This window comes from Lagenorhynchus albirostris, chromosome 3 (genome assembly GCF_949774975.1).
Source record: "Lagenorhynchus albirostris chromosome 3, mLagAlb1.1, whole genome shotgun sequence".
Lineage (NCBI taxonomy): Eukaryota > Metazoa > Chordata > Mammalia > Artiodactyla > Delphinidae > Lagenorhynchus > Lagenorhynchus albirostris.
In genome coordinates this window covers 76,987,145-77,014,572 of record NC_083097.1, presented here as the reverse complement: position 1 = coordinate 77,014,572, position 27,428 = coordinate 76,987,145, and the positions used below count along the sequence as shown (strand labels likewise).

Sequence of the window (27,428 nt, the reverse complement as noted above, 5' to 3'; positions counted from 1 at the left end):
ACTCACGGAGGGCCCAATTCCTCGTTTAATGTGTCTGTATATGATTCAGCCTTCAGTCTACTCAGACAGCAGAAAGGAAAAGGGAGCATTATTAACAAGTAATAATAAAAGCACATCAATGAAGAAACCAAATCAAATGAAGAACAAGCTACGGCTGCTATAGTGGCTAAATGTCTTTAAGCAGATGCATGGTTGCATCTGTGGGTAACAAAGACTACTAGAGGTTCTTGAGGACTTTCATTTAAGCTTTTCATCTAAGGTCATGGCCTTCACTAACTGCACTTATATCTGTGTAGCAGAGAGAAGATTATGGTTAGCAAAGGTATACATCTGGCCATATCTCAACAAATTCACCTGCAGAGAAAACCAAAGAATATTTTGAGGAGGAAATGTCATCAATCTAAGGGTATGGGTTTCCACATGTAATTATTTCTATGAGAAGGTTATGTCTGAATAATTGCTTTTAACTGGGATGTACTGTTACACTGAGCAGGATTTCCAGCACATTTATCATCCATCCTGAATTCCAATAGCTCATGGAAGGGAAACTCAGAAACTTGGCCATGACATCATTACCTTGGTGCCAACCCAGTGACACTCACTAATCCACCTAACCACACAATTCAGATTACAGTAGCATGCTGCCAGGTAACTTAGGAACATGAGTATAGTTCTTTTATTATTACTGTGGTAAAATACACATAACATAAAACTTACCATTTTAACCATCTTTACGTGTACAGTTAAACAATAACTCCCCTTTCCTCCTACTCCCAGGTTCTGGTAACCACTATTCTATTTTCTATGAATTTGGCTATTCCAGGTACCTTGTATAAGTTATACAAGTTATACAAAATTATACAATGTTTGTCCTTTTTCTGACTGGTTTATTTTACTTAGCATAAGGTTCATTCATGTTGCACCATGCATTAAAATTCCATTCCTTTTTAAGGCCAAGTAATATTCCATCGTGTATATATACCACATTTTGTTTATTCATTCATCTGTTGATGGACATTTAGGTTGTTTCCACCTTTAGGCTAAATATAGCTCTTTTAAGGACACTCAAAAATAGTATGTAAGCAATAAGTAATGCTAAATTGAAGACAGATTTGTAATCTCAAATCTTAAGAATGAAACTCAAGCATCACTCTTTTTAAAAGTTATAATGTGTGAGTATTTTACATATAAATTCACAGGTCCCTCTGATTTTAATTATATAGACACTCAATTTTTGAATTGTAAGAGACTTCATGGTTCATCTAATACCACATCACATATTAACAATCTTTCTTCACTTAATGTTTTAGCAGATGAATATGAGTGATCTCAAGGGAATACAGCAAGAATGTGGAGCTATTTTAACAGAAGCCACCAGCACTACTAGATGGTTAACCCAGAGGAGAAAACCTACCAACAGACGTTCAGAACACTGCCTAAGGACTGTGACTTTGAAAGAGAGGGAGACCACAGAAATGAACAGCTGGCTATAAAAACATGGTTCAAATGCAGAATTTTATTTTTGAATAAGACTTAAGATTTCATAATTGTGGGCTCTTGGCAAGAGATGGAATGCATCCCACTGGAAAGACTACATTTTTGGAAGAGTATCTGCTGACTTGAGAAGACAGTTTAAACTGAAATAAACAACAGAATTTTAAAAAGAAAATTTAAAATATACCATAAACCAAATGCTACAGCATTTAACAGCCCTGTGAAGAATAATAATGGTGGAAAAAGTACCCCAAAACTCACAAGGAAAAGGTCAGAAACAAAACTGGTGGCCTGAAGAAGCCAAATATTAAATGCACAGATTATAAGCAAGAATTTGAGTTTAAAACTTTAATATGAGAGTAAACAGGACTTCATAGGAATCACCAAAGTTTGCCAAGATAAGGTTTAAAGGGGAGGAGGAATAAGGAAATCTCTACCTCAATCCAAAGGAACTGATCCGATTAAGGGAAAAAAGCCTCTGTTGCGTGTTAAGATTTCAACGTCATGGAAACATATGAACCTGAAGGTAGAATCATAGTAAAGAACTGAGAGAGGTTAAAGGAGAGTTCCAGCTCATCTGTATCAAAACTGCTTATTTGTATCAAAAGTATGAATGATGCTTTCCTGATACACAATACAAAACTGGCAGAGATGATAGAGGGATTGGAAATTTCAATTATTCAGAGAGCTACTGGAAAGCTAATTCTGCCAAAAGACAATTTCACCTCCTAGAAGTCAGAGAAGCAATGAGGGAAAGGTTAACTGAAGTCTGACCAACAGATGAACTGGTTGGCGAAGTTGAACCTCAACCTAAGAACTTCAAACAGGAAGAAAATTATCCTGTTTCTGTGATTCATAATTGGCAAATTAGGGACCACCAGGAATAGACTAAAGGAAAACCGGTAAAGGTAGGCTTAATCTTAGCAAACAGAAAAGTCTTCAGAAACAAACAGTAAAATTCAAGAAAAGTTGGTATCTTACACTTTTAAAATTCAAAGGGAAAAAGGATAATCACATAGTCAGAAACCACACATTCAGGGAACACGGGTCAGGAAGAATTTCTGACAATACAATCATAAATGATGCTAATGAGGAACTGTGTGTATGTGTGTGTGTGTGTATGTGTCTGTGTGTGTGTGTTTGGGGGGGCACTTAAAGAAATCAGTGCAACCAAGTAGGAAGTTCTCTTATGCGTGAACTATATAAAAGGATATTACAAGATAAGGAAAGAAAAGCTTGTGCCCATTTTTTAAAAGTATGACAGACTTGTTAGAACGTACGAAAATGATACATCAAAAATGCAGGAGGGACTTCCCTGGTGGTGCCGTGGTTAAGAAGCCACCTGCCAATGCAGGGGACACAGGTTCAATCCCTGGTCCAGGAAGATTCCACATGCCATGGAGCAAGCCCATGCACGACAACTACTGAGCCTGTGCTCTAGAGCCCACAAGCCACAACTACTGAAGCCCGCGTGCTGCAACTACTGAGCCCATGTGCTGCAACTACTGAAGCCCACGCACCTAGAGCCCATGCTCCACAAGAGAAGCCTGCGTACTGCAACAAAGACCCAACGCAGCCAAAAAAAAAAAAGGAGGTTGTAAAAATGCGAGAAACAATAAAAAGAATTTTTAAATCTAGAGAATAGCTATTAATCCCAAGCTCAATGTAATTATATTACAAAGAGAGATGAAGGTTACTCATTTTTTGAAATTTTTTTCCCTAATATTCAATATGTATGATCTGAAGACTTGATTATGAGAGAAATGAACTCCAAAATAGTTATGGAGATAATAAGAGAAGACCTAGGTGCTTTAAATGAATTCCCTTCCATTCTGAGCAATAGACATATTGATTAATAAATTCATCTCAGCGTGGAGGCAAGCTTTTAGCTGTCACAGAGTCAGTCCTTTGCCCCATTACGTGGCTCTATTTTAGAAACTTGGGTGAAGACAAATTTGTCATATTTTCCTAATTCTGGATGTCAAAGTTCATAGGGACAGTCAATATGTTGTACACCAGATAATATTTTACAAAGTCCTGATCGTCTGTAACAATGGATCAAATATATTCCTATGAAAAAGACTTAGAAGATTCAGCTTAATGCAAGTTCAGTACCCATCACTGTGCCATGACTGCTGCAACCCTACAACTGTCTTAGGGCAGGCGATGGAATGGTAGGATAACTCCTCGAACAATGACACATTTCAACAAAAGGTGTTTGAAAGAATTCATGAAGTACACCAATACCTCCTACAAACAACCAGAACTTTAAAACATGCTCGTGAAGTGAATGAATGAACGAATGAATGAACGAACGAACAAATAAATGAGTTCTGCGTAACCATCTCTATCAGTATGTACTGTCATTTTCCATTCAGGAACCCTAAGATGTGATCATTTGAGGGAAATTCAATGTAAATTCTGTTTTCTATAATGCCTATACAAAATAATACAGCACCACACTCAACTGACACTAATAAGGGCCACCATTCAATTGAAAAAATTCTGTATTGATAAATCCTACCTCCTTAGAAAGGGATTGCTCAAAAACACTATGCTTCAAAATTATCTAGCTGCAGAAATGGTTGTGAGGGCACATTTACTTCATTTAGCCAAATTTCCAAAGTACGACAAGCCCTAATATATCTCTTAATGAACAGAAAAAATGAGTGAATAAAATTTTTGTAGTATTTTTTAAAAAATCAAACCACCAGATACATAGGGCCAATTACCTTGGCTTTTTTGAGCAGGTCAACTATATCGAGGTTCATAGATGCCAGTTCCCGGCTTGGCATGCTTTGCAGCTGTGTAATGATGAACAGCTCACAGATGTGCTGCAGCCTGGACACTTGGTACATCTCTGCACAGATCAGGAGACACATAGCCTGGAAAATGCCAGCTGATGCAAGAAGGGAAATAAGAGAAAATGGACCATAAAACCATTTCTTTTATGACCTAAAAACAAAACAACAACAAAAAAACAAAAAATGCTGACTATATCATCCAATGTAGAATAGAATGCCTAAAAAAGCCTTGAAGGGGTAAGTCAGCAATCTAAACTATTACTCCATTTTAAAAGGAATTCATTCAAGCCTTCACACACAGAAGTGAATCCGTTGCTATTGTTTTTAATTCTCCAGAGAAAGAGATTCTACAATTGCCCTTAATAATCAACTCCAGGGCTACCGGGTAATTCTGTCTGCTAGCTATACTAAATCCTTGCAATTTTTCTTCTTCTCGCTTTAGTCCCCAGGTTTGTTTGTTTTGTTTTTATTGTGGTAAAATAAACATAACATAAAATTTACCATTAATCGTTTTTTTGTCTTGTTTTTGTTTTTGTTTTTTAAATTTATTTTTTGGCTGCATCGGGTCTTTGTTGCAGCATGCAGGATCTTTTGCTGTGGTGCGCAGGCTTCTCTCTAGTGGTAGTGTGTGGGTTCTCTCTCTCTAGTTGTGGCGCACAGGCTCCAGGGCACGTGGGCCCTGTAGTTTGCGGCACGCAGGCTCTCTAGTTGAGGTGCGGGGTTTAGTTGCCCCGCGGCATGTGGGATCTTAGCTCCCCGACCAGGGATCCAAGCTGCGTCCCCTGCATTGGAAGGTGGATTCTTTACCAGTGGACCACCAGGGAAGTCCCTAGCATTAATCAGTTTTAAGTGTAAAGTTTAGTGGCATTAAGTACATTCATGTTGTTGTATAACCATCACCACTACCTTCTCCAAAACGTTTTCCTTCTTTCCCAACTGAAACTCTGCACTCATTAAGCACTAACTCCCCACTTCCCCTTTCCCTCAACCCCTGGCAGTCACCAAGGTTTTTTTGTTTGTTTTTTTAACACTTTTCTGTAATTCTTTCTTGTCCCTCTTTAAACGCCTTATATTCTTTGTAGCTAGGAACCAAGAAGAGCGTGTATGATAACTATTTATCATAATGAATAGATTATTTTTCTTTCTGCAATTTTCCCAATGCAAATTTTCCAGTATCCAGCTTAATTTTTTGATTATTCATTTTGACTCATTTCCCCCCACACACACCCCTTCACCTTTTACCAATTTTTAAAGTGTTTTGTCTTATAGTTATTATTGCTTTTCTGAGCATTTTTTCTAATTAGTAAGATAAAACTTAAAATCCAAAGCTTCAATTACTCTAGTGAGAGGATGATTAAGAAACCAAATTTCCTTATTATTTCAAAACTGGTCAAATTTTTAAATTTAATATATAAATTTGCCCATAGTGAAATAATAAAATACACAATAACACACGTTCTGATGAGAATCAATGATGTCTTTTTTTTTTTTTTTTTGGCTGCATTGGGTCTTCGTCGCTGCGCGTGGGCTTTCTCTAGTTGCGGCGAGCGGGGGCTACCCTTCGCTGTGGTGCGCGGTCTTCTCATTGCGGCGGCTTCTCTTGTTGCGGAGCACAGGCTCTAGGCGCATGGACTTCAGCAGTTGAAGCATGCGGGCTCAGTAGTTGTGACACGTGGGCCCTAGAGCACGCAGACTTCAGTAGTTGTGGCGCACGGGCTCTAGGGTGCGTTGGCTCAGTAGCTGTGGCTCGCGGGCTCTAGGGCGCAGGCTCAGTAGTTGTGGCGCACAGGCTTAGCTGCTCTGCGGCATGTGGGATCTTCCCGGACCAGGGCTCGAATCTGTGTCCCCCGCATTGGCAGGCGGATTCTTAACCACCACGCCACCAGGGAAGTCCAATGGTTTCATTTTTATTAAACAGAAATGATAAGCCAGTCTTTAACACTGATTTTGTAACTGGCTCCAAAATACTCTACAGAAAGCTGCAAGACCATAATTAATTCAATTAAAAGAATGTTCTGTTCTGGAACTTCTAAAACTTTTCACTAGAGGGCTCATGACTTGTTTAAAACTTAGGAGATTTCAATAACGAACATTGGAAGTCTTCCAAATCTAAAATTAAAGCAGTAAACCTGAAGAGAGGTATGGTCTGAAATGTGTATTTTCTTGGCCAGGTTCTGTAACCAAGGTCTCAGGCTCCTGGACTAAGCCACCACGGGCTTATTCTAGTTGTGTTTGTGGTGGGAGCCATCTGTTGGCCAAAAGACAAAGACTAATGAAAATGGGCTTCCATGCCTGCATCCCAAGGCTCCAGGCCTGTTGAAAGGATTCTGCAATTTCTCCAAAGTGCCTCCAGCTACAGGAAACCTGCAAGATCTGTTCCAACCTGAAGCTGCCATAGACAGTTCCCAGTTAATGGTGAGTAGGAAAATAAATCCCACAGTCCACTGGGCATTCTAAACCATTTAGGAAAAGTTTTTGGATAAGTCAGCTTTAGGAGAGTCTGACTCTAGGAGAAGTCAGGAAAAGTCAGACTTTTTCGTTTTTAAATAAGTCAGAAAAAGGCCATCCTCTGGGCCAGAGAGATGACCAAAGGAGTCTCAGAATATTGAAATTCCTTGAAGTGCCTCAAACAGAGGTCAGAGCCATAAGAGCAGCTGCCCAGCCCTTTTCTCCTCATGAAAGGGACAGTGTTCTAAGGAGCTCTTTGCTCCAGTGTGTAGAAGTGAAGTAGCCACTGGGTACCACGAGACACCTCCGTTTCCAGGGTGCCTACAGCGATCAGCATGCTGTTGGTGCTGGCTGGGACATGTGAGCTTATCCCAGGGTCTGAGCACCCAGAAGAGGTACCCAGTCGCTGCTCATCCACGTGAATTGACTGAAAGTTCATTGCTGTCCCCAAGTCACCTCCACCTGCTTATTAGCACATTCCATGACGTCAACTCTCATACACCTTAAACAAAAAGAGATTTCATAGAAAGCAATTTCTCAAAATGGGTTATCAGGAAAGAAAGAGTTATGAGATTCTGTCTAACATTTATAATGGCTCACCTGGGCAACAGGAGTCTGTGTATAGGTATTCCAAGAATGACAAGAAAGTCTCTTTGGAAACACCATAAACTGGAATCAGAACACTCTTTGCTTCCATGTAATTCCCATTAAACATGGCCGCCATCACTTCACACCGGGCCACCAGGACGGCCCTGTGGGCTGGCACCGTCGTACCTGTAAGGTTCGACAGGGAAACAAAGCTAAGGGAGATAAACTTGCAGAGTTATTGTCCTAGCAATTTTCCTTCTAATTAGAATGGTATTGCATTAGGCACAGCTAAGCTGATATTCAGAAACCAGATGTGGGTGTGATAACCTGTATTAAACTTTGGAGACTTCGTAGTTTTAAAATAAATTGAAAAATTAAGAGTTCAGAAGTGGACTCTGAAACCAACGATTTGCAAGTCAGGCAATTATTTGTTACTTAGTTTTTATTTCCTAAAGATAGAAACACTGAAATGCAATATTTTGCTTCATGTCTTTTTATCATGAAACATCTATTCTTTGCAATTGGCTTGAGACACCACCACCCTCCCCTGCCCATGTGTCTCACAAGAAAACACAACCATTACTCACAGTACAGTCCTGGCTGGGCTTCCCTGTATCAGAAACAGTAAACCATCCTTAGCCTAAGTAGTCCATAGATCACAGCAGGAATGGCAAGGGGATCTCTTCTGGGGCCAAGGGGAGCATTGCAGACTTTATGGGTGATGTGGATGGGGATGACGTAGTCCCCTGCTTCCTCCCTGTCATATTACCTCCACAGGGAAACTCTTTCCTAAATGAACAATGCCTGCCTGCTTGTGGGAGCGCCAGAGCGGCTTTCAATTTTTTTATTTTTATTTTTTGCGGTACGCGGGCCTCACTGTTGTGGCCTCTCCCATTGCAGAGCACAGGCTCCAGACACGCAGGCTCAGCGGCCATGGCTCACGGGCCCAGCTGCTCCGCGGCATGTGGGATCTTCCCAGACGGGGGCACGAACCCACGTCCCCTGCATCGGCAGGCAGACTCTTAACCGCTGCGCCACCAGGGAAGCCCGGCTTTCAATTTTAAAGGCCCCTCAGTGCACACCCCTCACTGAAGCTCATTACACTAAACTGACTCTCCAGTGAAAGCTTGCTAAGCTCTCCAGCTACTGAGCCACCGCACCAAGGCAATGCCAGATGGGATGCATGTGGCCCAGGGCTCACAGGTGGAGAAGCAGTTCTTACCACTCCCACCACCTTAGGAAACCACGAACCCATAGTGAGCCCTCAGTTCAGTCTAGGTCAGATCAGCAGACCATCACCAAGCATCCACCATGTGCCAATCACCATGTTTGGTACAAAGATGAGAAACATGGAGCTACCCTGCTTTGGAGCAGCCAAGCTTTTAGTTTGGTGGAAGACACCACAGCCAGTGTAAGTGACAAAACTGTGGCTTTCCAGAAAGTAACACCATTAAGCCAGACCACTCTGCTCCGCCCAAGGGTCTTCACGCGGCAGCCCCTAAATCTCATACTTCTCAGGGACATATATTCTTCTCCCAAATATTTACAATTACTGTTCTTCATCCTCTTGAAATCAACGCAAAACATCTTCTGGCTCAGAAAAAGAAGAAAAAAGTTCTACGTAAACCTAGTGACCTCCTCCAAAGCCAATAATCCCCTCAGGATCCATACGCAATGCCTGACAGTGCCAGTTCTGAGCTCACTCCTTGGCACTGTCACCCACACAGGCGCACCTCCCCCAGGAGGGCGCAGGGAGAAGCCACAGGAGCTCTCTTCCCAGGTCCTCACACCTATGAGCAGGCAGCCTCCCCTCTCAGCCCCTTCCCCTTCCTCTCTGCCTCTTTGCCTTTAGGTCACCTGCCCTCAAGGTTACAGTGTCCATCTCTGGGGGATAACCAGTTTCCATAACTAAAGCATGCTGGATATATTTGTACACGGTAATTAAAAAGGAATACAGGGCTTCCCTGGTGGCGCAGTGGTTGAGAGTCCGCCTGACGAGGCAGGGGACACGGGTTCGGGCCCCGGTCCAGGAGGATCCCACATGCCACGGAGCGGCTGGGCCCGTGAGCCATGGTCGCTGAGCCTGCGCGTCCGGAGCCTGTGCTTCGCAACGGGAGAGGCCACAACAGTGAGAGGCCCAAGTACCGCAAAAAAAAAAAAAAAAAAAAAAAAAAAGGAATTCAAACAGGCAATGTTATTTGACTTGCAACTTTAGTCTCAAAATCTTAAATAGGGAACCATGAAAAAAAGAAAAAGAAAATTAGAAGTATGGCTTAAACAAACTAGATAACCTATCATTTGGATTAAGCAGAGGGATTTAAAATTGGCAAGAAAATACATAGTAGATAGTAGCAGATGGGAACGAAGCTTGATGGGTAACCTTAAAATTTTAACAGAAATTTTCCGTTGATAATGTAGTTACAACAGAGTTACAAAACCAGGAACGAAACACTCAGTACCTTAAAGCATTTTCAAAGCCCATTTCAAGCTTTGAATTTAGTTTGAAAAAACATTATAACTCCAAGAAAACATCCATTTCTGTTTCTCACCTTTTCAAACTACTGTTTTGGTGTTATAAATTGTTCTATTTGAAACTGTAATACAAAACCTCAGTATAGTCACATTTTTAAACATTGTATATAAACTGTATAAATGTATAAGCACTGTATAAAACATGCTGAATGAAAATAATGCAATGATTATTTATGCAACAGCAACAGGATAGAGCTGAAGAATTACTGGGGGGAAAAGGACATCAATTTTCAAGCTAAGAGATAAACATGTCCTTTCAAAATGTCAAGGCCTAAAGTAACTTTCCTTTGGAGTATTTAATTGTTGTTATTGTTTTTTAAGAATTTTTTTTAAGGAAAAGAGTTTTAAGAGTGAAACAAAATTTAAAAGCCCAAGTTTCTAGTAACTTTGCACAGATTATCAAACATCTTTGTTTTTATTATATACTAAAATAAAACACTTCATTTGTCATACCTTCTTCACACTACTTGCCAAGTTTCAAAAATGAAACTTTTAGAATCATTTTTTGTTTTATTCTGAAAACAGGAAACCTGCCTAGCTCGAGAGATTTAGAATATGTACTAAGTAAACAAGACAGAATATAACTCTGTAAAAGTATTTTTCACAAGGCACAGATTCAAATGTCAAAAGGAAACACATCTTTCTACATCAGATCCAAAAGTTTACCATGACTAGTTTTAGAGCTGCTTTTTTAAAAAGTATTTAATGGAAAAAGATACAAACTCAAACAACAAATTGTGGGTGGTACTTTTATATATATACATACATGTACACATATATTTGTGTACATATATATATATTTGTATATGTATATATTTGATGACTATTTATTTCAGAGATAGTAAATAGGTTTTATATCCCATGTCAACTCCAGCCAGTTGTCAGTGATGCCTGGAACATTTTTTAAAAAGGATTTACTGCAGCCCTTGGTTCAGAACACAAAAAAAGCAGTGATCCACCAGTGCTGGATGCCACTGTAGGGGAAGAGTAGTGGAGTCTGCCCATCAGGCCTCTAAACACACCTTTATATGCACCATCTCCATCTCCATGACCACTCACCACTCTCCCAGGTAGAAACTAGTATCCCCATTTTATAGGTGAGGAAACAGAGGATCAGAAATGTAAAGTAACACAACAAAACCTATTATATATAGTATTATATATAAATAATTATATATTATATATATATTATATATATATAAACCTATTATATATAGTAAATATGCATCCAAGCAAGACCCTGACCTGGTCTGTTACTATCATCTCATCAAGCTTAACACTAAAAAGGACCTTTTAGAATCTACATGGTTCACTTTCTCCACTACAAATGAGAAGACTCAAGGCCAGACATATGAAGGACTTGCCCAAGGACACACACTGGTTGGAATGCAAAGCCAAGGCTAGAGCTAGGGCTCCAGACCCTCCTCCAGAGCAGACAACACTGCTGCTTCTACACACTGGAAGCTGCCCTCCCCACACTCCTCAGAGCGCAGTTTGCCTCTCCTCCAGCTTCTGGCAGAGAAGCTGTTGCTGGACCCTGCTTCCACCCATTCCTGCTTCACTCTGCTCCTGATTCCCTTGGAGGCCTTGGTTGTTGAGCTGAGGAGGCTACAAAGGGCACTAGAGCAGCTGCCGTTCAGCATCAGCACAGGCATTACAAGGAACCCTTGCAGATCCAGCGTCTGCAAAGGTGGGGTGTGAGCAGGTGCCTGCAAAGGGTCGGTAGGTGGAATCATGGAAGAAAAGCAAAAGACTATGAGAAAGGATTCTCCACATCACTGCTGTTTCTTTTCTCTTAATACAACATATATTTTCATGCATTAAATATTCCCCATGAAAATCTTTTCAGTAGGTTACATTAACAATGTTTGGTGTCAGTGCTTCTTATGCAAATTATAAGCAAATTTAGTCCCTTGTTAGCTTTCTTTTTTCCAAATCATTTTTTATATAATTTCAAGGTCACTCACTGTCCCATTCTCAGTGGCCCACGCTCACACTGCAGCTACGAACAGTAGCTTAGCCAAAGGCACCTTGGAAAGTTTCCAATTCACTGTTTGTCTTGGCAAGTGACCAGAGTTACAAGTAAAACGATCTTTCTGGGGAAAATTTTTAAAAAGTAAATTACTGTTAGCTGCCATACATTTCTACCATAAAATTAAATTATATCTTCCTTTTGGTAATAGCCCACCTGAAGTGCTACCTAAGTCATCTGAAACAACTCCTTCTAGCCTTCTTGCATAATTGAAGGTATTTCACAATTCATTTTTAATACTATGCTTTCAATCTACTAAAGTGACCAAAGTATCCAAGCGAATAATCAATAATGGGCATTAACACAGTTCATGTTTATTAAAATTAGGTAGCATTACTTTCCTACAGAGATAAAAAGCAGCTCTCCGTTGCTCTGGTGATAATTCTGAGTGCCATAAGGAGAAAATGTAGCAATATCTAAGGATGCCTGATGTGAGCCAGGCATGACCCTCAACCAGAGTAGTTCCTTTTGCTCAATTAAGAGAGCTGAAAAAGTAAACTACAGTTAATATAATGTTAAGGGGGCTGGTTTCAGATGATTCAAAAACTAGGACCTTAAAGAAACACACAAACAAAAATATACAAGGGGGTGATATTACAGATCACCCCATCCCTTGCTGGTGCCTAAAAGTTAATGAAACATTGGGTAAGGAAATAAAAAGAAGGAAACAAATATATCCATTTCTTTTCTTATTTTAATAAAATATCTCATTTCCCTAGAAAATTTTTGGAGAAATTCAAGCCATGTTAATCTACATCCTACAATAGAGGACAGTCATTCCTTCACCCAAAATATTCGAAGCTGAAATAGAAAGTTAGGTAAGAAAACAAGAAATAAAAATGAATAATGAACTTTGTAAAAATTGAACTATACCTTGTATTTCGAAGACAACATCAGCAAGCATTGGTTTATTAAGGAAAAACTTGAGGGAAGTGTTATAAAACCATAGAGGTTTTCTGGCTTGATAGGTTTTGCAGTTCCTCAGGCAATTAAACTATAAGGAAAAGTAAAAATACAAGGGGAAATGTTATACAATATGCTTTGGTAATTTGCCTAGAGAATTTGGAAAACTGTGCTAAATGTCTAAAGAAGTAATGATTATCTACTCTATGGCATCTCTGATCACAGCTTTCACGGAAACTTACCCTCAAGAACTACATCTGCTATCTGTCAATGAGCAACACTGCCCTATGCGGCACTCACGGCGGTGAAGGAATTGGCTAAGTGAAAACTCGACTCTACAGCTGAGAAGCTGTGGGGTCCTGAACCCCCACGGGCTTTTGTTAGCTGGGAAACAGACAACAGTAGTGCAATCTCATATGAACACCCAGTAAAATATGTTGGCATATACAACCTGCTTGTTTATTCACTAATTAAGAAAATATATACACAAAACTTAATTTGTAATTAAGAAAACATATGTTTCACCTATCACACCATGTCCCACTGCTCACTAGATCCAACATTAAAACACCTGAGAGTGATGGATTAATTCGTCTCCGTCTTAATCTGCAAACTTATAATCCTGAATATCTTTCCTGCCCACAGTCGTCATTGCTGGAATCTTGATTATCAAAGGTTGCCTGCATCTATAACCTGGAGCTCTAAAGAACCTGTCCCATGACCACACCTATCTGTCCTCTCACAACTGCTAACTGGCAGGCTCCCCGAACACCATGTCTGACCTTGGGGTTTCCAGCCTTCCTCTGCTCCCCACTCAGGATTTGGTGCTTTGTTTATCCTTTCTGTGATCCTTCAGACAATCCTTTCTGCCAACCCCAGAAACTGAGGGCCAGCTGCTCTTCCCTCACCCATCACCCATGTCCCTGGCTGACGCTCAGAACCTCAGCCTGGGTCAGACTCTGACCCTCTGCTTGGCTAGGCAGGGAATTCAGAAAGCTTTATCCCTAAGAAATAACCAAGCATACAACTTTAGCAATAAGAATAAACGGCACCTACTCCCCGCTCTGGGTTAATCTACTATGGTGGGAAGTTAAAATATCTGGAGAGAAGGAAAAAATGTTATCCTTCCTCCCAAAGAAGAACATACACTCCAGAATGACATCCATGAGCTAAACAGACGACCAAAACAGGATCATACAAATCCTGCTCTTATAGTCTCAGGTCCTACACACAATATACTTTAATACACATTGAAGGAACTCGTGGAGAGGGTTTGGGTGACTGCCACACATAAAGGAGAGGAACAGTGAAAAAGCGTCACCAGAACCTGAGAGCTAGCAGGGGCTTTAGAAATCAGCCAGTTTATCCCTCATTTTATAAAAAGCCCTGAGAAGACTTACTCAAAGCCACAGGTTATTTGTGGCAGACTCACAGGTTAAATGTTTACTTCCTGATTCCCAATACTCAATGAAGGAGAGAGTCCTTTACCCCAAGAAAGCACAGGAAGAAACCACAGAAGAACTCTTCTGTCCTCCTCTGCAAAGGAGGGAATTTAGTTCAATTTCATGGAATAATATAGTCCCCAGCTTTCCCTTCCCCCAGAAGAATTTGTTTTATTCTTGGTACCCAAAGGAATGACTGTGTTCAGAATCCAACCCAAGGAAAGGCTCAGGTTTAGAACAAAAGGCAACACTTCCATCCTAACCATTTATATAAAGCTTATGAATTTGTACATCATGAGTATGTGTAGATTTATTTCAGGTATGGATATATACAGATTCTGAATCTGTATAACAGATTTCCTTGTCACCTATGCCTTGAATTTTTTTTTTTTTTTTTTTGGCTGTATCACGTGGCTTGTTGGATCTCAGTTCCCCGACCAGGAATTGAATCCAGGCCATGGCAGTGAAAGCCCAAACCCTAACCACTGGGCCACCAGGGAACTCTCACCTACGTCTTGAATTTGAAAAAAAATGGGAGGGCAGAAGTCTGCAGAGAATACAGATGTACATTTTCACTGGTCCATGAACAAGTTAATCTAGGGAACTTATGAAAAGCAGAATGCAAGCTTATGTGCACGTTTCTACAAAAGAATTATTTAGTTGAATTAAATTGTAAGAGAGCTACCACCCAGCCATACACCTGTACAACTGGACAGCTTCTGTGTACCTACTTCAATGTGTTAGTAAAACAAGAAAAGAAAGGTCTTGCCCCTTAATTCCATGTTACTTTGTTTAAAAAAAAAAAAAGAGAGATCATTTTCTCAATTAAAAAATAGTTGGGAGTCTTTATAAAAGTTGATGCAGTTTTAAAATATTACCTTAAATTGTTAATAAACTTAGGTTGTAGAATTGACAGTCATCTGTACAAAAATTAAAGAAATAAATCTTTTTTTTACAGTTAATATAAACCTATATTCTGCTAAGCATTGCACACAACTTACCTTTTTTATCTACTGTAGCCAATTTGTTTATCACAGAATCTGAAATAAGAATACACTGGCTAAACTGTATAATGCAGTCATCTTAAAATTTAACAAACCTACTTTTAAGGCCCTTATAGACTCTGCACAATCTCAGTTACTAGAGCTTTCATGTGTACAAGTTTATGACCATATACGAAGTCTACATTTTTATAATCTTTGAACCTAATGTATAATTTTAAATCTATACTAGGTGAGAAACAAATCCTTAACTGTCTACCTAGTCAAACAGATTTCTCAGAACTCTTGAAAAAGACACACACAGAAACTGGCTTACCCCTGAAAGCTTTTTGGAGTGAAATCATGAGCAGTGAGAAGGCATCCCCCCACAGCAAGCTTAACTGTAACTGGACAAATTCAACAGCCCTTCATTCTTGACATAGATTGCATATTCCCAGAGCCCCAGGGGAATGTCTCAGAGAATGGAATTCACAAACCAACATTTTAAAGACATGACTCACACATATTTGAATTCTTACATGAATTAAAATCACAGATAGCAAGAAATCATGTTTATATTTAAAATATTTAAATGGAAAAATATACTTAAAGGAAAACTATATATTATTAACACTCCTCACGACTCAGTATATTCATCCATAGTATATCAGTTATAATTCAGAGAAAGTCAAAGTAATCTAACTTACAATAAACTAATTTACCTTTCCTGGTGTTTTTAAAATACATTTAACTTTCTCAATTACATTTGAAACATCCCCAGAATCTTTCAACTTCTTCCTGATATCTTCTTCCAATTCTTCCCACTGGAAGGCGCCTGTGAACAAATTAATATACATTGGATTTTCTGTTAGAGCAGGAATAAAAATAAATCTTTTATTAGGTATCAATGTTCCTTTTTTTTTAGTATTTTCTTTTAGTTTTTATTTATAAAATATATATCCATGTAATTACACTAAAACATTTAAACAGCTCTCACATTAAAAAAAAAAGTTTGGGGCTTCCCTGGTGGCGCAGTGGTTGAGTCTGCCTGCCGATGCAGGGGACACGGGTTCGTGCCCCGGTCCGGGAAGATCCCACATGACGCGGAGCGGCTGGGCCCATGAGCCATGGCCGCTGAGCCTGCGCGTCTGGAGCCTGTGCTCCGCAACGGGAGAGGCCACAACAGTGAGAGGCCCACGTACCGCAAAAAAAAAAAAAAAAGTTTGCCTTCACCTAAATTATTTCTCAAAACCTGGAGTCCTTCTTCCTGAACAGCTACTATCTCTTTATAGTAGGTGATCAGCTAGTGATAACAGCAGTGGCTAGTATATGAGTTCCCGTCACAAGTGGTCCAAACCCAAATTATTTACTTGCCCTGAGTAAGAGATAGTTGTGGTCCTTTCTAAGGTTGAATTAAATCATACTCATCATGGAGAGTAGTGACTGCCACCAGGCAAAGGAGCAGAATGTATTCAGAAGGTCTCATGCATTGTCAGGGTCAGAGTAGGATGTTCCATAGCCAAGTCTACAGAACCAACCTGAAGAAGGGAGCTCGATAATTTTCTGATGAGCTACACAACCATGACATTAGAAAAAAATCACCCCACCTGGTCCCTTCCTTCCTTGTTTTCACCCCAACCCACTTTCAAGCCATCTCTTTCTAGGCTCACTTCAATTCTGTCAGCCCCTTTTCCTCCGTGTCTTACAAAACACAGGGTCAACAAAAGCTCCCCTTTTCCCCAAACACTCCTCTCACTTGGCCTACAGCAGCCTCCTACCCAGCCTCCCTGCTCCTGGGTGGCCTTTTCCCCATCAAATGTATCTTGTTATCAATGCTGATAAATTTCCAAAAGTGTATTTTGAGATTATTCCTATCCATCCCATGGCTTATAGAAAGTCCTAACTCCTAAAAATATAACTCAAAAAGGTGTAGACACAACTGGTAGACCCAGTTTCTAGTTTTATCTCTGCCAGTAGTGACTGGTGTTAATTTAGGCAAGTCGCCTCACCTCCCTGGGTAACTCGAGATCCTTTCCTATCTACTCTCAATCTAGCTCTTCTGATGTTTCCCTTCATGTACCCAGAACTTTGCCAGATGCCTTCATGAATACTGGGGAGTGGAGAGGGCACAGAATAAACATTTATTGAACCAATGAGATCAGGCAATTGCAGCTAGGCTGTACCAAGGAGATCCAAAGCTCATCGGAAGAGTCAAATTGACAGTCCACTTGCTCTCAGGCCTCATTACAGCTGAGCCCTGCAGTACTTAGCATGTTTGCCTAACTTCTCCTTACCTGACAAGAATGCTGACAGAAGCGAAGTGTAGTAGTTTTCCTCTTCCTCGACTAATAATTTTCAACTTAAAGTCACGTACTCTTTTCACAATCTGATAAATTTTTGGCTCACCACTCCCGAAAATTTCCAATGCACATACAGACATTGCAGTCTGTATAAAAATGTTAGGAGTATAGGTGATTCACTTTGTTACAAAGCAGAAACTAACACACCATTGTAAAGCAATTATACTCCAAAAAAGATGTTAAAAAATAATAAAAAAGGTAATTAAAAATATTTTTAAACATGTTAGGAGTAGAAGAACCCCTTAGAAGCAAAGGGACCCCAAATCAAGAAAATTCACTCTATGCCAGTGATTCTCACCTCTAGCTGTGCATTACATTTAACTGGAGATCTTTTATAAAATACCATTGGAGGAGGTTTTATCCACAGACCAGTTAGATTAGAATTTCTCAGGCTGAGGCCCGGACATCAATTTTAAAAGCCTCCCAGGTGATTCTAATGTGTATTGAGAGCTGACAACTATTGCTCTTCCTTTAGACATTTCATCCACTATCAAAACCCAGGGTCAGGGCTTCCCTGGTGGTGCAGTGGTTGAGAGTCCGCCTGCCGATGCAGGGGACGCGGGTTCGTGCCCCGGTCCGGGAAAATCCCACATGCCGCGGAGCGGCTGGGCCCGTGAGCCATGGCCGCTGAGCCTGCGCGTCCGGAGCCTGTGCTCCGCAATGGGAGAGGCCACAACATTGAGAGGCCCACGTACCGCAAAAAAAAAAAAAAAAAAAAAAAAAAAAAAAACAGGGTCAGTGGCATGCAACAGTGTATGTATGTAGTTTTGACTGTCTACACTCATGCATGTTAAAGGACAGCACAGATATTGTTTCTTAAAAGTAAAATTATATTAACTAAAGAACATCTACACAATATATCTCCATTCAGAAGAGTATCTGAAAGAAAGTAAGCATCAAATCTAAATATATGGGATTAGTAGCAGGTAAATCTCTACAGTCCACCAATCTGTTTGAGAACAGACACAGAAAGATCCAATAACTGAAAAGGAAAGTAAGACTAGTTCATAAGGGCACTCTAATGATTGGGCTGTTTTCATAATTAGAAATGCTAATCAAACCATCTTTGACACTTAGGTCCTAATAAAGCAATAGTCAGACTAAGATTTTCTTTTCTTTTTTTGTGTGTGTGTGGTAATAACATTTAACATGAGATCTATCCTCCTAACGTCATTTTAAGTACACAATACATTATGTTAACAATAGGCATAATGTTGTATGTACAGCAGAGCTCTAGAACTTGTCTTGCATAACTGACTGTGATTTTCTTTAGTTAACTTCTCAGAGCACTTATTTACTTAGACCCTTAGAGAGCATGGTCTACCCGTGTGCATTCAGCTGTGTTTTCATGCAGTGCAGAAAAATTTCAGGAGCTGGAGAATACTATGCTCATTTTCACAGATTCATTTACTCTGGCAGCATTTCATTAAGTGATGTGAAATTCTAAGGGCCATCTGTGGCAGGAAGAGCTCAAAGCTAAATTCTTGAGGCTCTTACAAAGACTTCAATTCCTCACCATCTGAGATCGCGTGACTCAGGAATTTGCCAGCATAAAGACTGGGTAGTATATTGTAAGAATGTTACAATTGTACACCATTTAAGGATTACTCCTCAAGACCAGGAAACCACTGGCCTCACTTTTCAGATTATTCTTCCCTCAGTGTTAGTCATTAAGTACTCAGACATTATGCAGTGTTAGCAGTTTCCAAGAGGAAATTAACATATGCAAAACATACACACTTTCACTGTATCTGTTTGCTCAGAAATTTGAATAGGAAAATAAACAGCAGCCTTTATTATATGGGTAAAGTGTTAACCAGAGGATTAAACAGGCCCTTCCTAAATACAGGACCCAAACATCCATGGTGACACAGTACCTACAAAATTTCAAATTCCTAAAGGTTAGAAAAAAAGAAACATGTTATTTAAAATGAATTAAGACAGTCTTTGTAATTTGGTTCATTTTTTTAAATATAAAGCAGGAGATAGGTTTAATAGGGTTTTCCAGCCCGTGTTTTTGCTCAGGGCAAATATTCCCAAGCACGCCCTGTCATGGAGTTCTGCCTGTGTATCCCAGCCCAACTGACGTGAGTACAACTGGCTCCTGTCCTCCGCGGTTCCCTACATAACCCGCGGGCAGGCCTGGGCTGCTGTGAGGAAACCAGTGTGTAATTGGGTCTTAAGACTTGTGCTCTGTTCAAAAGTTTTTAAATGTTCAACAACAATAAGACAGACAAACAAACAAAACACATAAGCCTGGCCTCTTTATTTAAGTCTCTAAGAAAAAAAAAATTAGGTTTAATATTTTAGTTTGCTTTGATTAAAAAAAAAATTTTTTTTTTTTTAAAGTAACCTATTCAGGGCTTCCCTGGTGGCGCAGTGGTTGAGAGTCCGCCTGCCGATGCAGGGGACACAGGTTCGTGCCCCGGTCTGGGAGGATCCCACATGCCGCGGAGCGACTGCGCCCGTGAACCATGGCTGCTGAGCCTGCGCGTCCAGAGCCTGTGCTCCGCAACGGGAGAGGCCACAACAGTGAGAGGCCCGCGTACCGCAAAAAAATAAAAAAATAAAGTAACCTATTCAGAAAGACTAAAAGGGTAAAACAAAACATCAATAAACGCTTAGACATTTGAGAATGGGAATCTGGTTGATTTTTCTTCTCTTAACAAATTTTCTGCATTTTTCAAAATTGTCTTTACTGTGCAAATATAGCTTTAATGTCTTTTAAACACAGCAAACAATATCATTTTTGCTTGAGTCTAAGGTTATACTTTGTAAATAATTAAAGAATAATTAACAGGTACCTGCTGAAGCATTTATTTTCCCGTTTCCTCAACCCACATCCGGGTCTCCCTGTAGCCCCAGGTCAATGGCCTGTGGCCCTGGTCATACCTGACACCACCTCTTGACTGGGTCACGTACAAGCAGAGTTCAAAGCAGAAACGTTAATAGCTCAGTATCAGACTACAAAGCCTGAGCTCTGAACTGGTCAAGGGCTTGTAGCTCAGGAACTCCTCCCTGCCATCATGCCCCTCTGCCCTCTAATCACTATTCCCAGGCTCACTTAGTTTCCACCCAACTGCTAAGCATTCACTTTCCCCAACTTCAGGCAGGGGCTACAAGAAGGCACAGATAGCCCCAGTTCCAGAGAGCTCCGCATCAGTCAGCCTTGCAGCTGACTCCATTCTGACCCTGTGCCCTGAGACTAATAACTGGGTTCCTCTCCTGGGCCTCTGGGCTGAATTCCAGGCCCTTATCCGCTGTGGCTGGTCCCAGTTCTTTCAAGAGCAGGTGCTGCAGCTACTTGTGATCCATGGCATCAGCACTGCCTGGAGACTGTTGGAAATGCAGAACCTCATGCCCCACCCCAGTCCCACTGAATCAGAACCTGTACATTAACAAGATCGCCAGGTGACTTGTATGCACTTTAAGGTTTGAAAAGCACCGGTCCAGATGATGGACAAGCCGCAAGACCAACCAACTACCTATTGTCAGAATGTTGGCCTTCCTAAGGCTGAGCTCCAGAATAACAGGGCCTTCTGACTGGACTCCTGTCTTCCCACCATCACCAGAGATGATCTTTCTAAAGCCCAGTCTGATCATGCATAAAATTCTAGATCAGCTTCTAAGGACAGCAGGAAGAGCTCCCACTGGCCTTGCCAGCCTCAGCTCCTTCCAGCCATCACCTCCCACTCTGTGCTCCAGCCATGGAAACTACCTGTGGTTCCCAGAAAACAGCACTCACCAAAAATTACATTTTCATTAATGCAAGTTTCTCAATATATTAATTTCTTTCAAAATGCATCAGAGTGAACACATGAAAAAGTTATAATGGACTCTGGGGAAGGGGATTGGGGGATGAGGATAACTTTTTCTTTTCTTTCCCTCTTTTTTCCATCTGCAAGTATTAATTTTACAATTAAAAAAAATTACCCCCTAGGAGAAAGACAAGCAGGTTCTGTCACTGGAAAGACATCTAGCTATTTTATTGCTACCATATTAAAGAGGATAAAACTGACCTCAAAGTGTTTGTGTGCCTTTGAAAGTATTTAATGGATACTGTGGTAAACTTGCTAAATAATTTATAATTTCAACAGCAAACTCATTGAAAAGAAAAGCCAAACACTTCCTTCATGGTTCTCTGACATATCATTAAAGACTTTTTTTTCTTTAACATGTAAACATTTTGGTTTTTCAAAATTAGTCTTAAATTCTGAACTGTGAGATTCTAAGTTTAAACAAAAATCCATAGTACTAAATGAAGTCTCTAACTTATCTGGTTTATTCATATGATTCACAGCTATTAGAGTCTACTCACTAGTTCAACCAGCACTTACAGAGAAGCCTCCATGCTGAAGGCACTGTGCTGGTATGCTCTCTAGGAGTGGTTATTTATGCCTTTTCCAAGCCAATATTCACTGAACCATGGATTTAATACCTACCATCACATTCTACTCCAATATGTATATTTTTAATCCACTTAAATCTGCATGCTGCAACTGTATTTTTCACAACCATTAATTTTTATTTTAACTTTTAAAACTAAAAACAACCCAAATGAAAAAAAGGGAAATCTTAACATCAATCATTTCAACTGAAGGCTACCCAAATCTTTGATGCTAAATAATACTTTTTTCTTTATTTGCAAACTTTTATAAACTTGTCATCAATCTCCAATTCTGAAGTCTAAAAACAGATCATAAATGTTTCTCCCGACACATTGCAGAGAAGGATCTACTTCAACCTAATAATTCATCAGCACATGATTCCAAGTAGAAAAAGAAAACTAAAGAAGAGAGAAATCTGGGACTTCCCTGGTGGCGCCATGGTTAAGAATCCGCCTGCCAATGCAGGGGACACAGGTTCAAGCCCTGATCCGGGAAGATCCCACATGCCGCAGAGCAACTAAGCCCGTGCACCACAACTACTGAGCCTGCACTCTGGAGCCCGCGAGCCACAACTACTGAGCCCACGTGCCACAACTACTGAAGCCCACGCGCCTAGAGCCCGTGCTCCGCGACAAGTGAAGCCCATGCACTGCAACGAAGAGTAGCCCCCGCTCACCGCAACTAGAGAAAGCCCGCGCGCAACAACAAAGACCCAACGCAGCCATAAATAAATAAATAATATATTTTTTTTAAAAGAGAGGGATTCCCTGCTGGCGCAGTGGTTGAGAGTCCGCCTGCCGATGCAGGGGACGCGGGTTCGTGTCCCGGTCCAGGAGGATCCCACATGCCGCGGAGCGGCTGGGCCTGGGAGCCATGGCCGCTGAGCCTGCACGTCTGGAGCCTGTGCTCCGCAGCGGGAGAGGCCACAGCAGTGAGAGGCCCACATATTGCAGAAAAAAAAAAAAAAAGAAAGAAATCTTCAGAAAATGTATATTTAGATGCTTACTTTAAAAATCACTTTACATCCATGCTTTTCCATTCCTATATAGGACACTTAGATGTGAGACCTTTAGTTCATCTGCTAAAATAACTCATAAAGAGTCTAATTTTTAGAATATACATGCTACTCAGTTTTTTAAAGGACAAGAAGAAAAACAATTGATAAGCTGAATATTACAAAGAGCACAGTAAATAAAAGAAGTAAAGTCTAAAATAATCATAGTCAAAGTTGATCAGATCTCAGCTTGAACTAACTTTAGACTAACTTTAGCAACTGTTTCTAGTTGCTAAACTGAATGCAATGACCATGCTAACTTCTCTCCTCAATTCCCTCCAAAATCTGGGTCAAACAAACAAAACAAATGAATAAGTAGCTAAAGACACTTATTTTCATATATACTTGAAGTATTTTATTTCTTTAAAGTTAAACTGGACAATAAATTCTTGTATTTTCACATTTTGGAGTTTTTTAAAAATGAAGTACTAACATAGCTGTTCAATAGGAAAAGAGATTATTGTTTTTACAAGTAGATTTAAAACCAAGGCAAGGAAACTTGTAAAGAGACAGGAAGCTTGGACCAATTCCTACCGATAAAGCAAATTACTACTTCATGTATAATCGTCACCTCAGATGGTAGGAAGAAAAGAAACGTGAAACCAACCAGTATACCTGAGACCACAGGCCATACTTCATTTCAAAAGCTTACGAGAATGTGCCAGAACCATTTGACAAGATACCTGAATAAATGAAGCGCAGAATGTCCGATAAACAAGAACAGAAGAGGGCATCTTTAACAATGACTCGTAAGGGTGGGTTGCCTGGAGACTCCTGGCTAGCACCTGGAAACGCAGGATCTCTGTTTATAGCAAAGAGATCCTGGGTAGTTCGGATGATACTGGAATCCTGAATGTCAGCAGGACTCTTCACATTGAAAAGCAGCATGAAAACATGGCTGACGGCACAGAGAACGATCTTGTGGGCCTCAGCCACTTCCTTTAAATCTGGGTTGTAAAATACCACGTCCACGCACTGGCAGCAGAACAGCAAGTTATTTAGGTCAGCATTATAATGTGATGCTTCAGCCTTCAAGACAGGCATTTTTTCTGTTTCAAAGAAGAAAAAAAATAATAAATTATTCTTTAGGTCTATGGGCCCCCATCATTTCCGGTTTATTTTAAACACAACAAAACAATATTTTTTAGTATTATTAGGTTGAACTATATGAAGTTGCCAATATTTGGCCATTTTTGACCTATAAAACAGCACTTTCTGTATAGCTTAATCTAATTATGAACACATATAAACTATCCAGGGATTAAAACAGACACACAGAAATACTGTATTTACTTTGTGTAGTGCAAATGAAAAATGTACTAATGCCATAAAGAGCATTTCTCACTATGTGTGTCCCAAAATAAAATTTTTCTCCAAATACTGAATTTTAGTATGTTGGTTGCCATCATCCTTTACTTTCACCTGATGAAAAAACTCAAAGAAATTACTGAATAAATTCTGAAGAACCCAACCTCACATCTGAAGTTGTTTTCTTTCTGGGACTAGAAATGGATGTGGAGGGATAAACTGTTAAAACTGCAGCCGTTCAAAGCTAGGGCTCAGAGTCTTAGACGCTACTGTTTGAAACCATCGTGAACATTTTATTCTGATGCTAAAATTTTTTTTTCCTCCTAGTAAAACACTATACTTCCCGAGAACCAGCTCCTTCCCCTCAGCACACCTCAGGGAGATTGCTGTTAGGCTCCCTGAGTTCCAAGAGGGGATGTTACCTTCCATTTCCTAGCGTGATTGCTAACAAAATTAGATTAGCCTCCATCAATGCAGGACCTCCACACAGAGGACCACACTCTAGGCCCTCATCATAGGTCCTAATTGTGAACTCTCTGCAACAGCTGCGCTGAGGACAGTGTGATCTGTGAAGGGTTGCTTGAAGGTTATGCAACCATCTAAACAAGTGCAATTCAAACTTCTTCAGGAATAAAAATTCTTTATTCTAAAGCAAAACTCCTGTCTACAAAATGGACAACAACAAGGTAGGTTGGGAGGCAGACTCTTTCTGCACTGTACCCTACCCAGCCTCCTCTCCACTGCCAGAGGCACCTTACAGACCCTTAAAGTCTGAGAACAGTTTGAAAACCATGTGCCCCAGAGCCCAGGATCTGTCCTTAGAACAAGTCAGCACCAGAACAAATGTGTACCCAGACTGGGTTATGTTCAGTGTGAACCCAGACTGGACCCTGGGTTACAATCAGTGCAATTCCACATCTCTCCCATTGGAAGGGGTACAAGAGACAGCCTTGTGGAAGCTGAGGCTGTACTGCTGACAGGACACTCCTGAAGGCCCTGCCCACTATCCCACCTAGCGTTCCCAAATGAAGACCCACAGGAGAAACTCCTTTTAGTGCTAAATGACATGAAATGCTTTGCTTTCTCTGAGGAACTGGTATGTTTTCTCTTCTTGATTAATAAGAACTAAGAAATTATCTGTCAGTATTATTTATTTGGCTATTCCCCACTCCTCTTCTCATCCAGAAGGTACTTAAGGCTCCAGTGTTTGCTACATAACAGACAATGTGGCCCCTTTCACTGTGCACACCACAAAGTGCAAAGTCAATTTAACGGTCTATGTATTCACATTTTTTAAAACTTGGAATTGACTTCCTGTACAAATCTATACTTTCCTGGTTTGTTAACTTACATTCATTCATTCAACAAATATTTATCAAGTACCTTTTAAAAATAATATCCATAATTAATTGACCTGAATAGAGTACTAGTCTACCATTGCTATCACAAAATTATGCAATAAATTCTGATAACAGGGCTTCCCTGGTGGCGCAGTGGTTGAGAGTCCACCTGCCGATGCAGGGGATTCGGGTTCGAGCCCCAGTCTGGGAGGATCCCACATGCCGCGGAGCGGCTGGGCCCGTGAGCCATGGCCGCTGAGCCTGCGCCGTCCGGCGCCTGTGCTCCGCAGCGGGAGAGGCCACAGCAGTGAGAGGCCCGCGTACCGCAAAAAAAAAAAAAAATTCTGCTAACAGTTGACGTAATTTTATTTATTTTTAACTATTGTCTTCTAACCTTGTATTATGAACATTTTCAAACACACAAAAAAGTTGAAAGAATGATACAATGAGCACACATATATCTTGCCCTTAAATTCTATAATTATTAATATTTTGTCATTTTTGGCTTTATCTCTAGATTTTCTCTCTCCCTCTCTCACTCACGAACCATTTAAAAGTAAGTTGTAATCATCAGGATAGTTCAGTTCTAAATACTTTCACATTTATCTCCTAAAAATAAGGACATTCTTCTATTAACCACAATACTATTATCGTACATAAGAAAATTAACAGTAATTCCATAATATCATCTAATTTCCTGTCCATATTGAAATTTTACCCAACTGTCCCAAGAACATCTTTTAGATGTTTTTATTGAACCAGGATCCACTCAAGTTTCATGCATTACATTTGGTTATTTCTCATTAGACTATAATCTAGAACAGCTCTCTACCATACACACTATTTTTAAGAATACATAGGCTCAAGTTTTCAAGACAACAGTCCTCAAAATGTGGTCCAGGTACCACCTGCTTCTGAATCATCTGGGAAGCTTATTTAAAAATCAGATTCAGGCTCCATCCCAGATTTACTGAATCAAAATGCCAAACGAGTCCCGAACACACTCAAAATTGAGAACAACTGCTATGACTTGTGAAATGATCTACAATAAATATCAACCGAATGTCTAGACATTGGCTAATAAATGCACCTGGTTGTTCAAGCTGAGGTGGTCTAATTCCGTGAAACGAGTTGCTCATTTTCCTTTTCTTCATTTTTTCACTTGTCTTCTGATTTAAAGCTTGAATCATAAAATACTCCAACTAAAACATGAATCAAATTTTAATTAAAGCTCCAACGAAATGATGTATCTGACATGATTATTTGTACCCCAAACCACATCTGCCGTGTTTTTAATGCCAGTACCGACTACATGTACGCTTTAGCAAACACTTTTAAACAATTTGTTTTATTAAAAAAAAGACAAAAATCTTTCAAGTAGAACAGATTGTGCCTTGTCTAAACATAAATAAACTATCAATCAAGCAGGAACTGTATTTTCTCTTGAATAATCAAGAAAGCCAAGCAGTACAACTGTGTGACTGCCAATAACCATCTTGTGGGCAACCACAGCAACTAATACTAGAGAAATTCAAGGCAAGAACAGATCTGGCTCTATGCTGCATATACCCATATCAACTAGGAAAGTTCACACGCACTCTACTTTTTTTCCTGAGTAAGTTACTTTGAAATACATCATTTATTTTATAAATTAAATATCTTAACCACATGCACTTACATAGCTCTAGGCGTACGAGGCCTGGGGCAAAAGTACAAATGGAAGTCCACATACCACATACCTAAATATTTAAGCAT

The 27,428-nt window shown here is 40.1% G+C and overlaps 1 protein-coding gene across 4 annotated transcripts in view; it reads right to left on the bottom strand.

Moving 5' to 3' along the window:
* The window catches only part of RHOBTB3 (Rho related BTB domain containing 3), a 54,867-nt gene that overhangs the window by 8,214 nt on the left and 19,225 nt on the right, over positions 1-27,428 (bottom strand). For 2 of the 4 annotated variants that reach the window (XM_060143299.1, XM_060143298.1), the window contains exons 5-10: positions 26,764-26,875; positions 23,709-24,074; positions 15,946-16,058; positions 12,772-12,892; positions 7,347-7,520; positions 4,227-4,393 (exon numbers count right to left, since the gene is read on the bottom strand). In XM_060143299.1, the coding sequence (XP_059999282.1) occupies positions 4,227-4,393; positions 7,347-7,520; positions 12,772-12,892; positions 15,946-16,058; positions 23,709-24,074; positions 26,764-26,875 (1,053 nt within the window). Of the gene's footprint in view, positions 1-4,226; positions 4,394-6,943; positions 7,249-7,346; positions 7,521-12,771; positions 12,893-15,945; positions 16,059-23,708; positions 24,075-26,763; positions 26,876-27,428 lie in introns of those variants that run through there. The other 2 variants (XM_060143300.1, XM_060143301.1) reach the window with 2 other exon arrangements.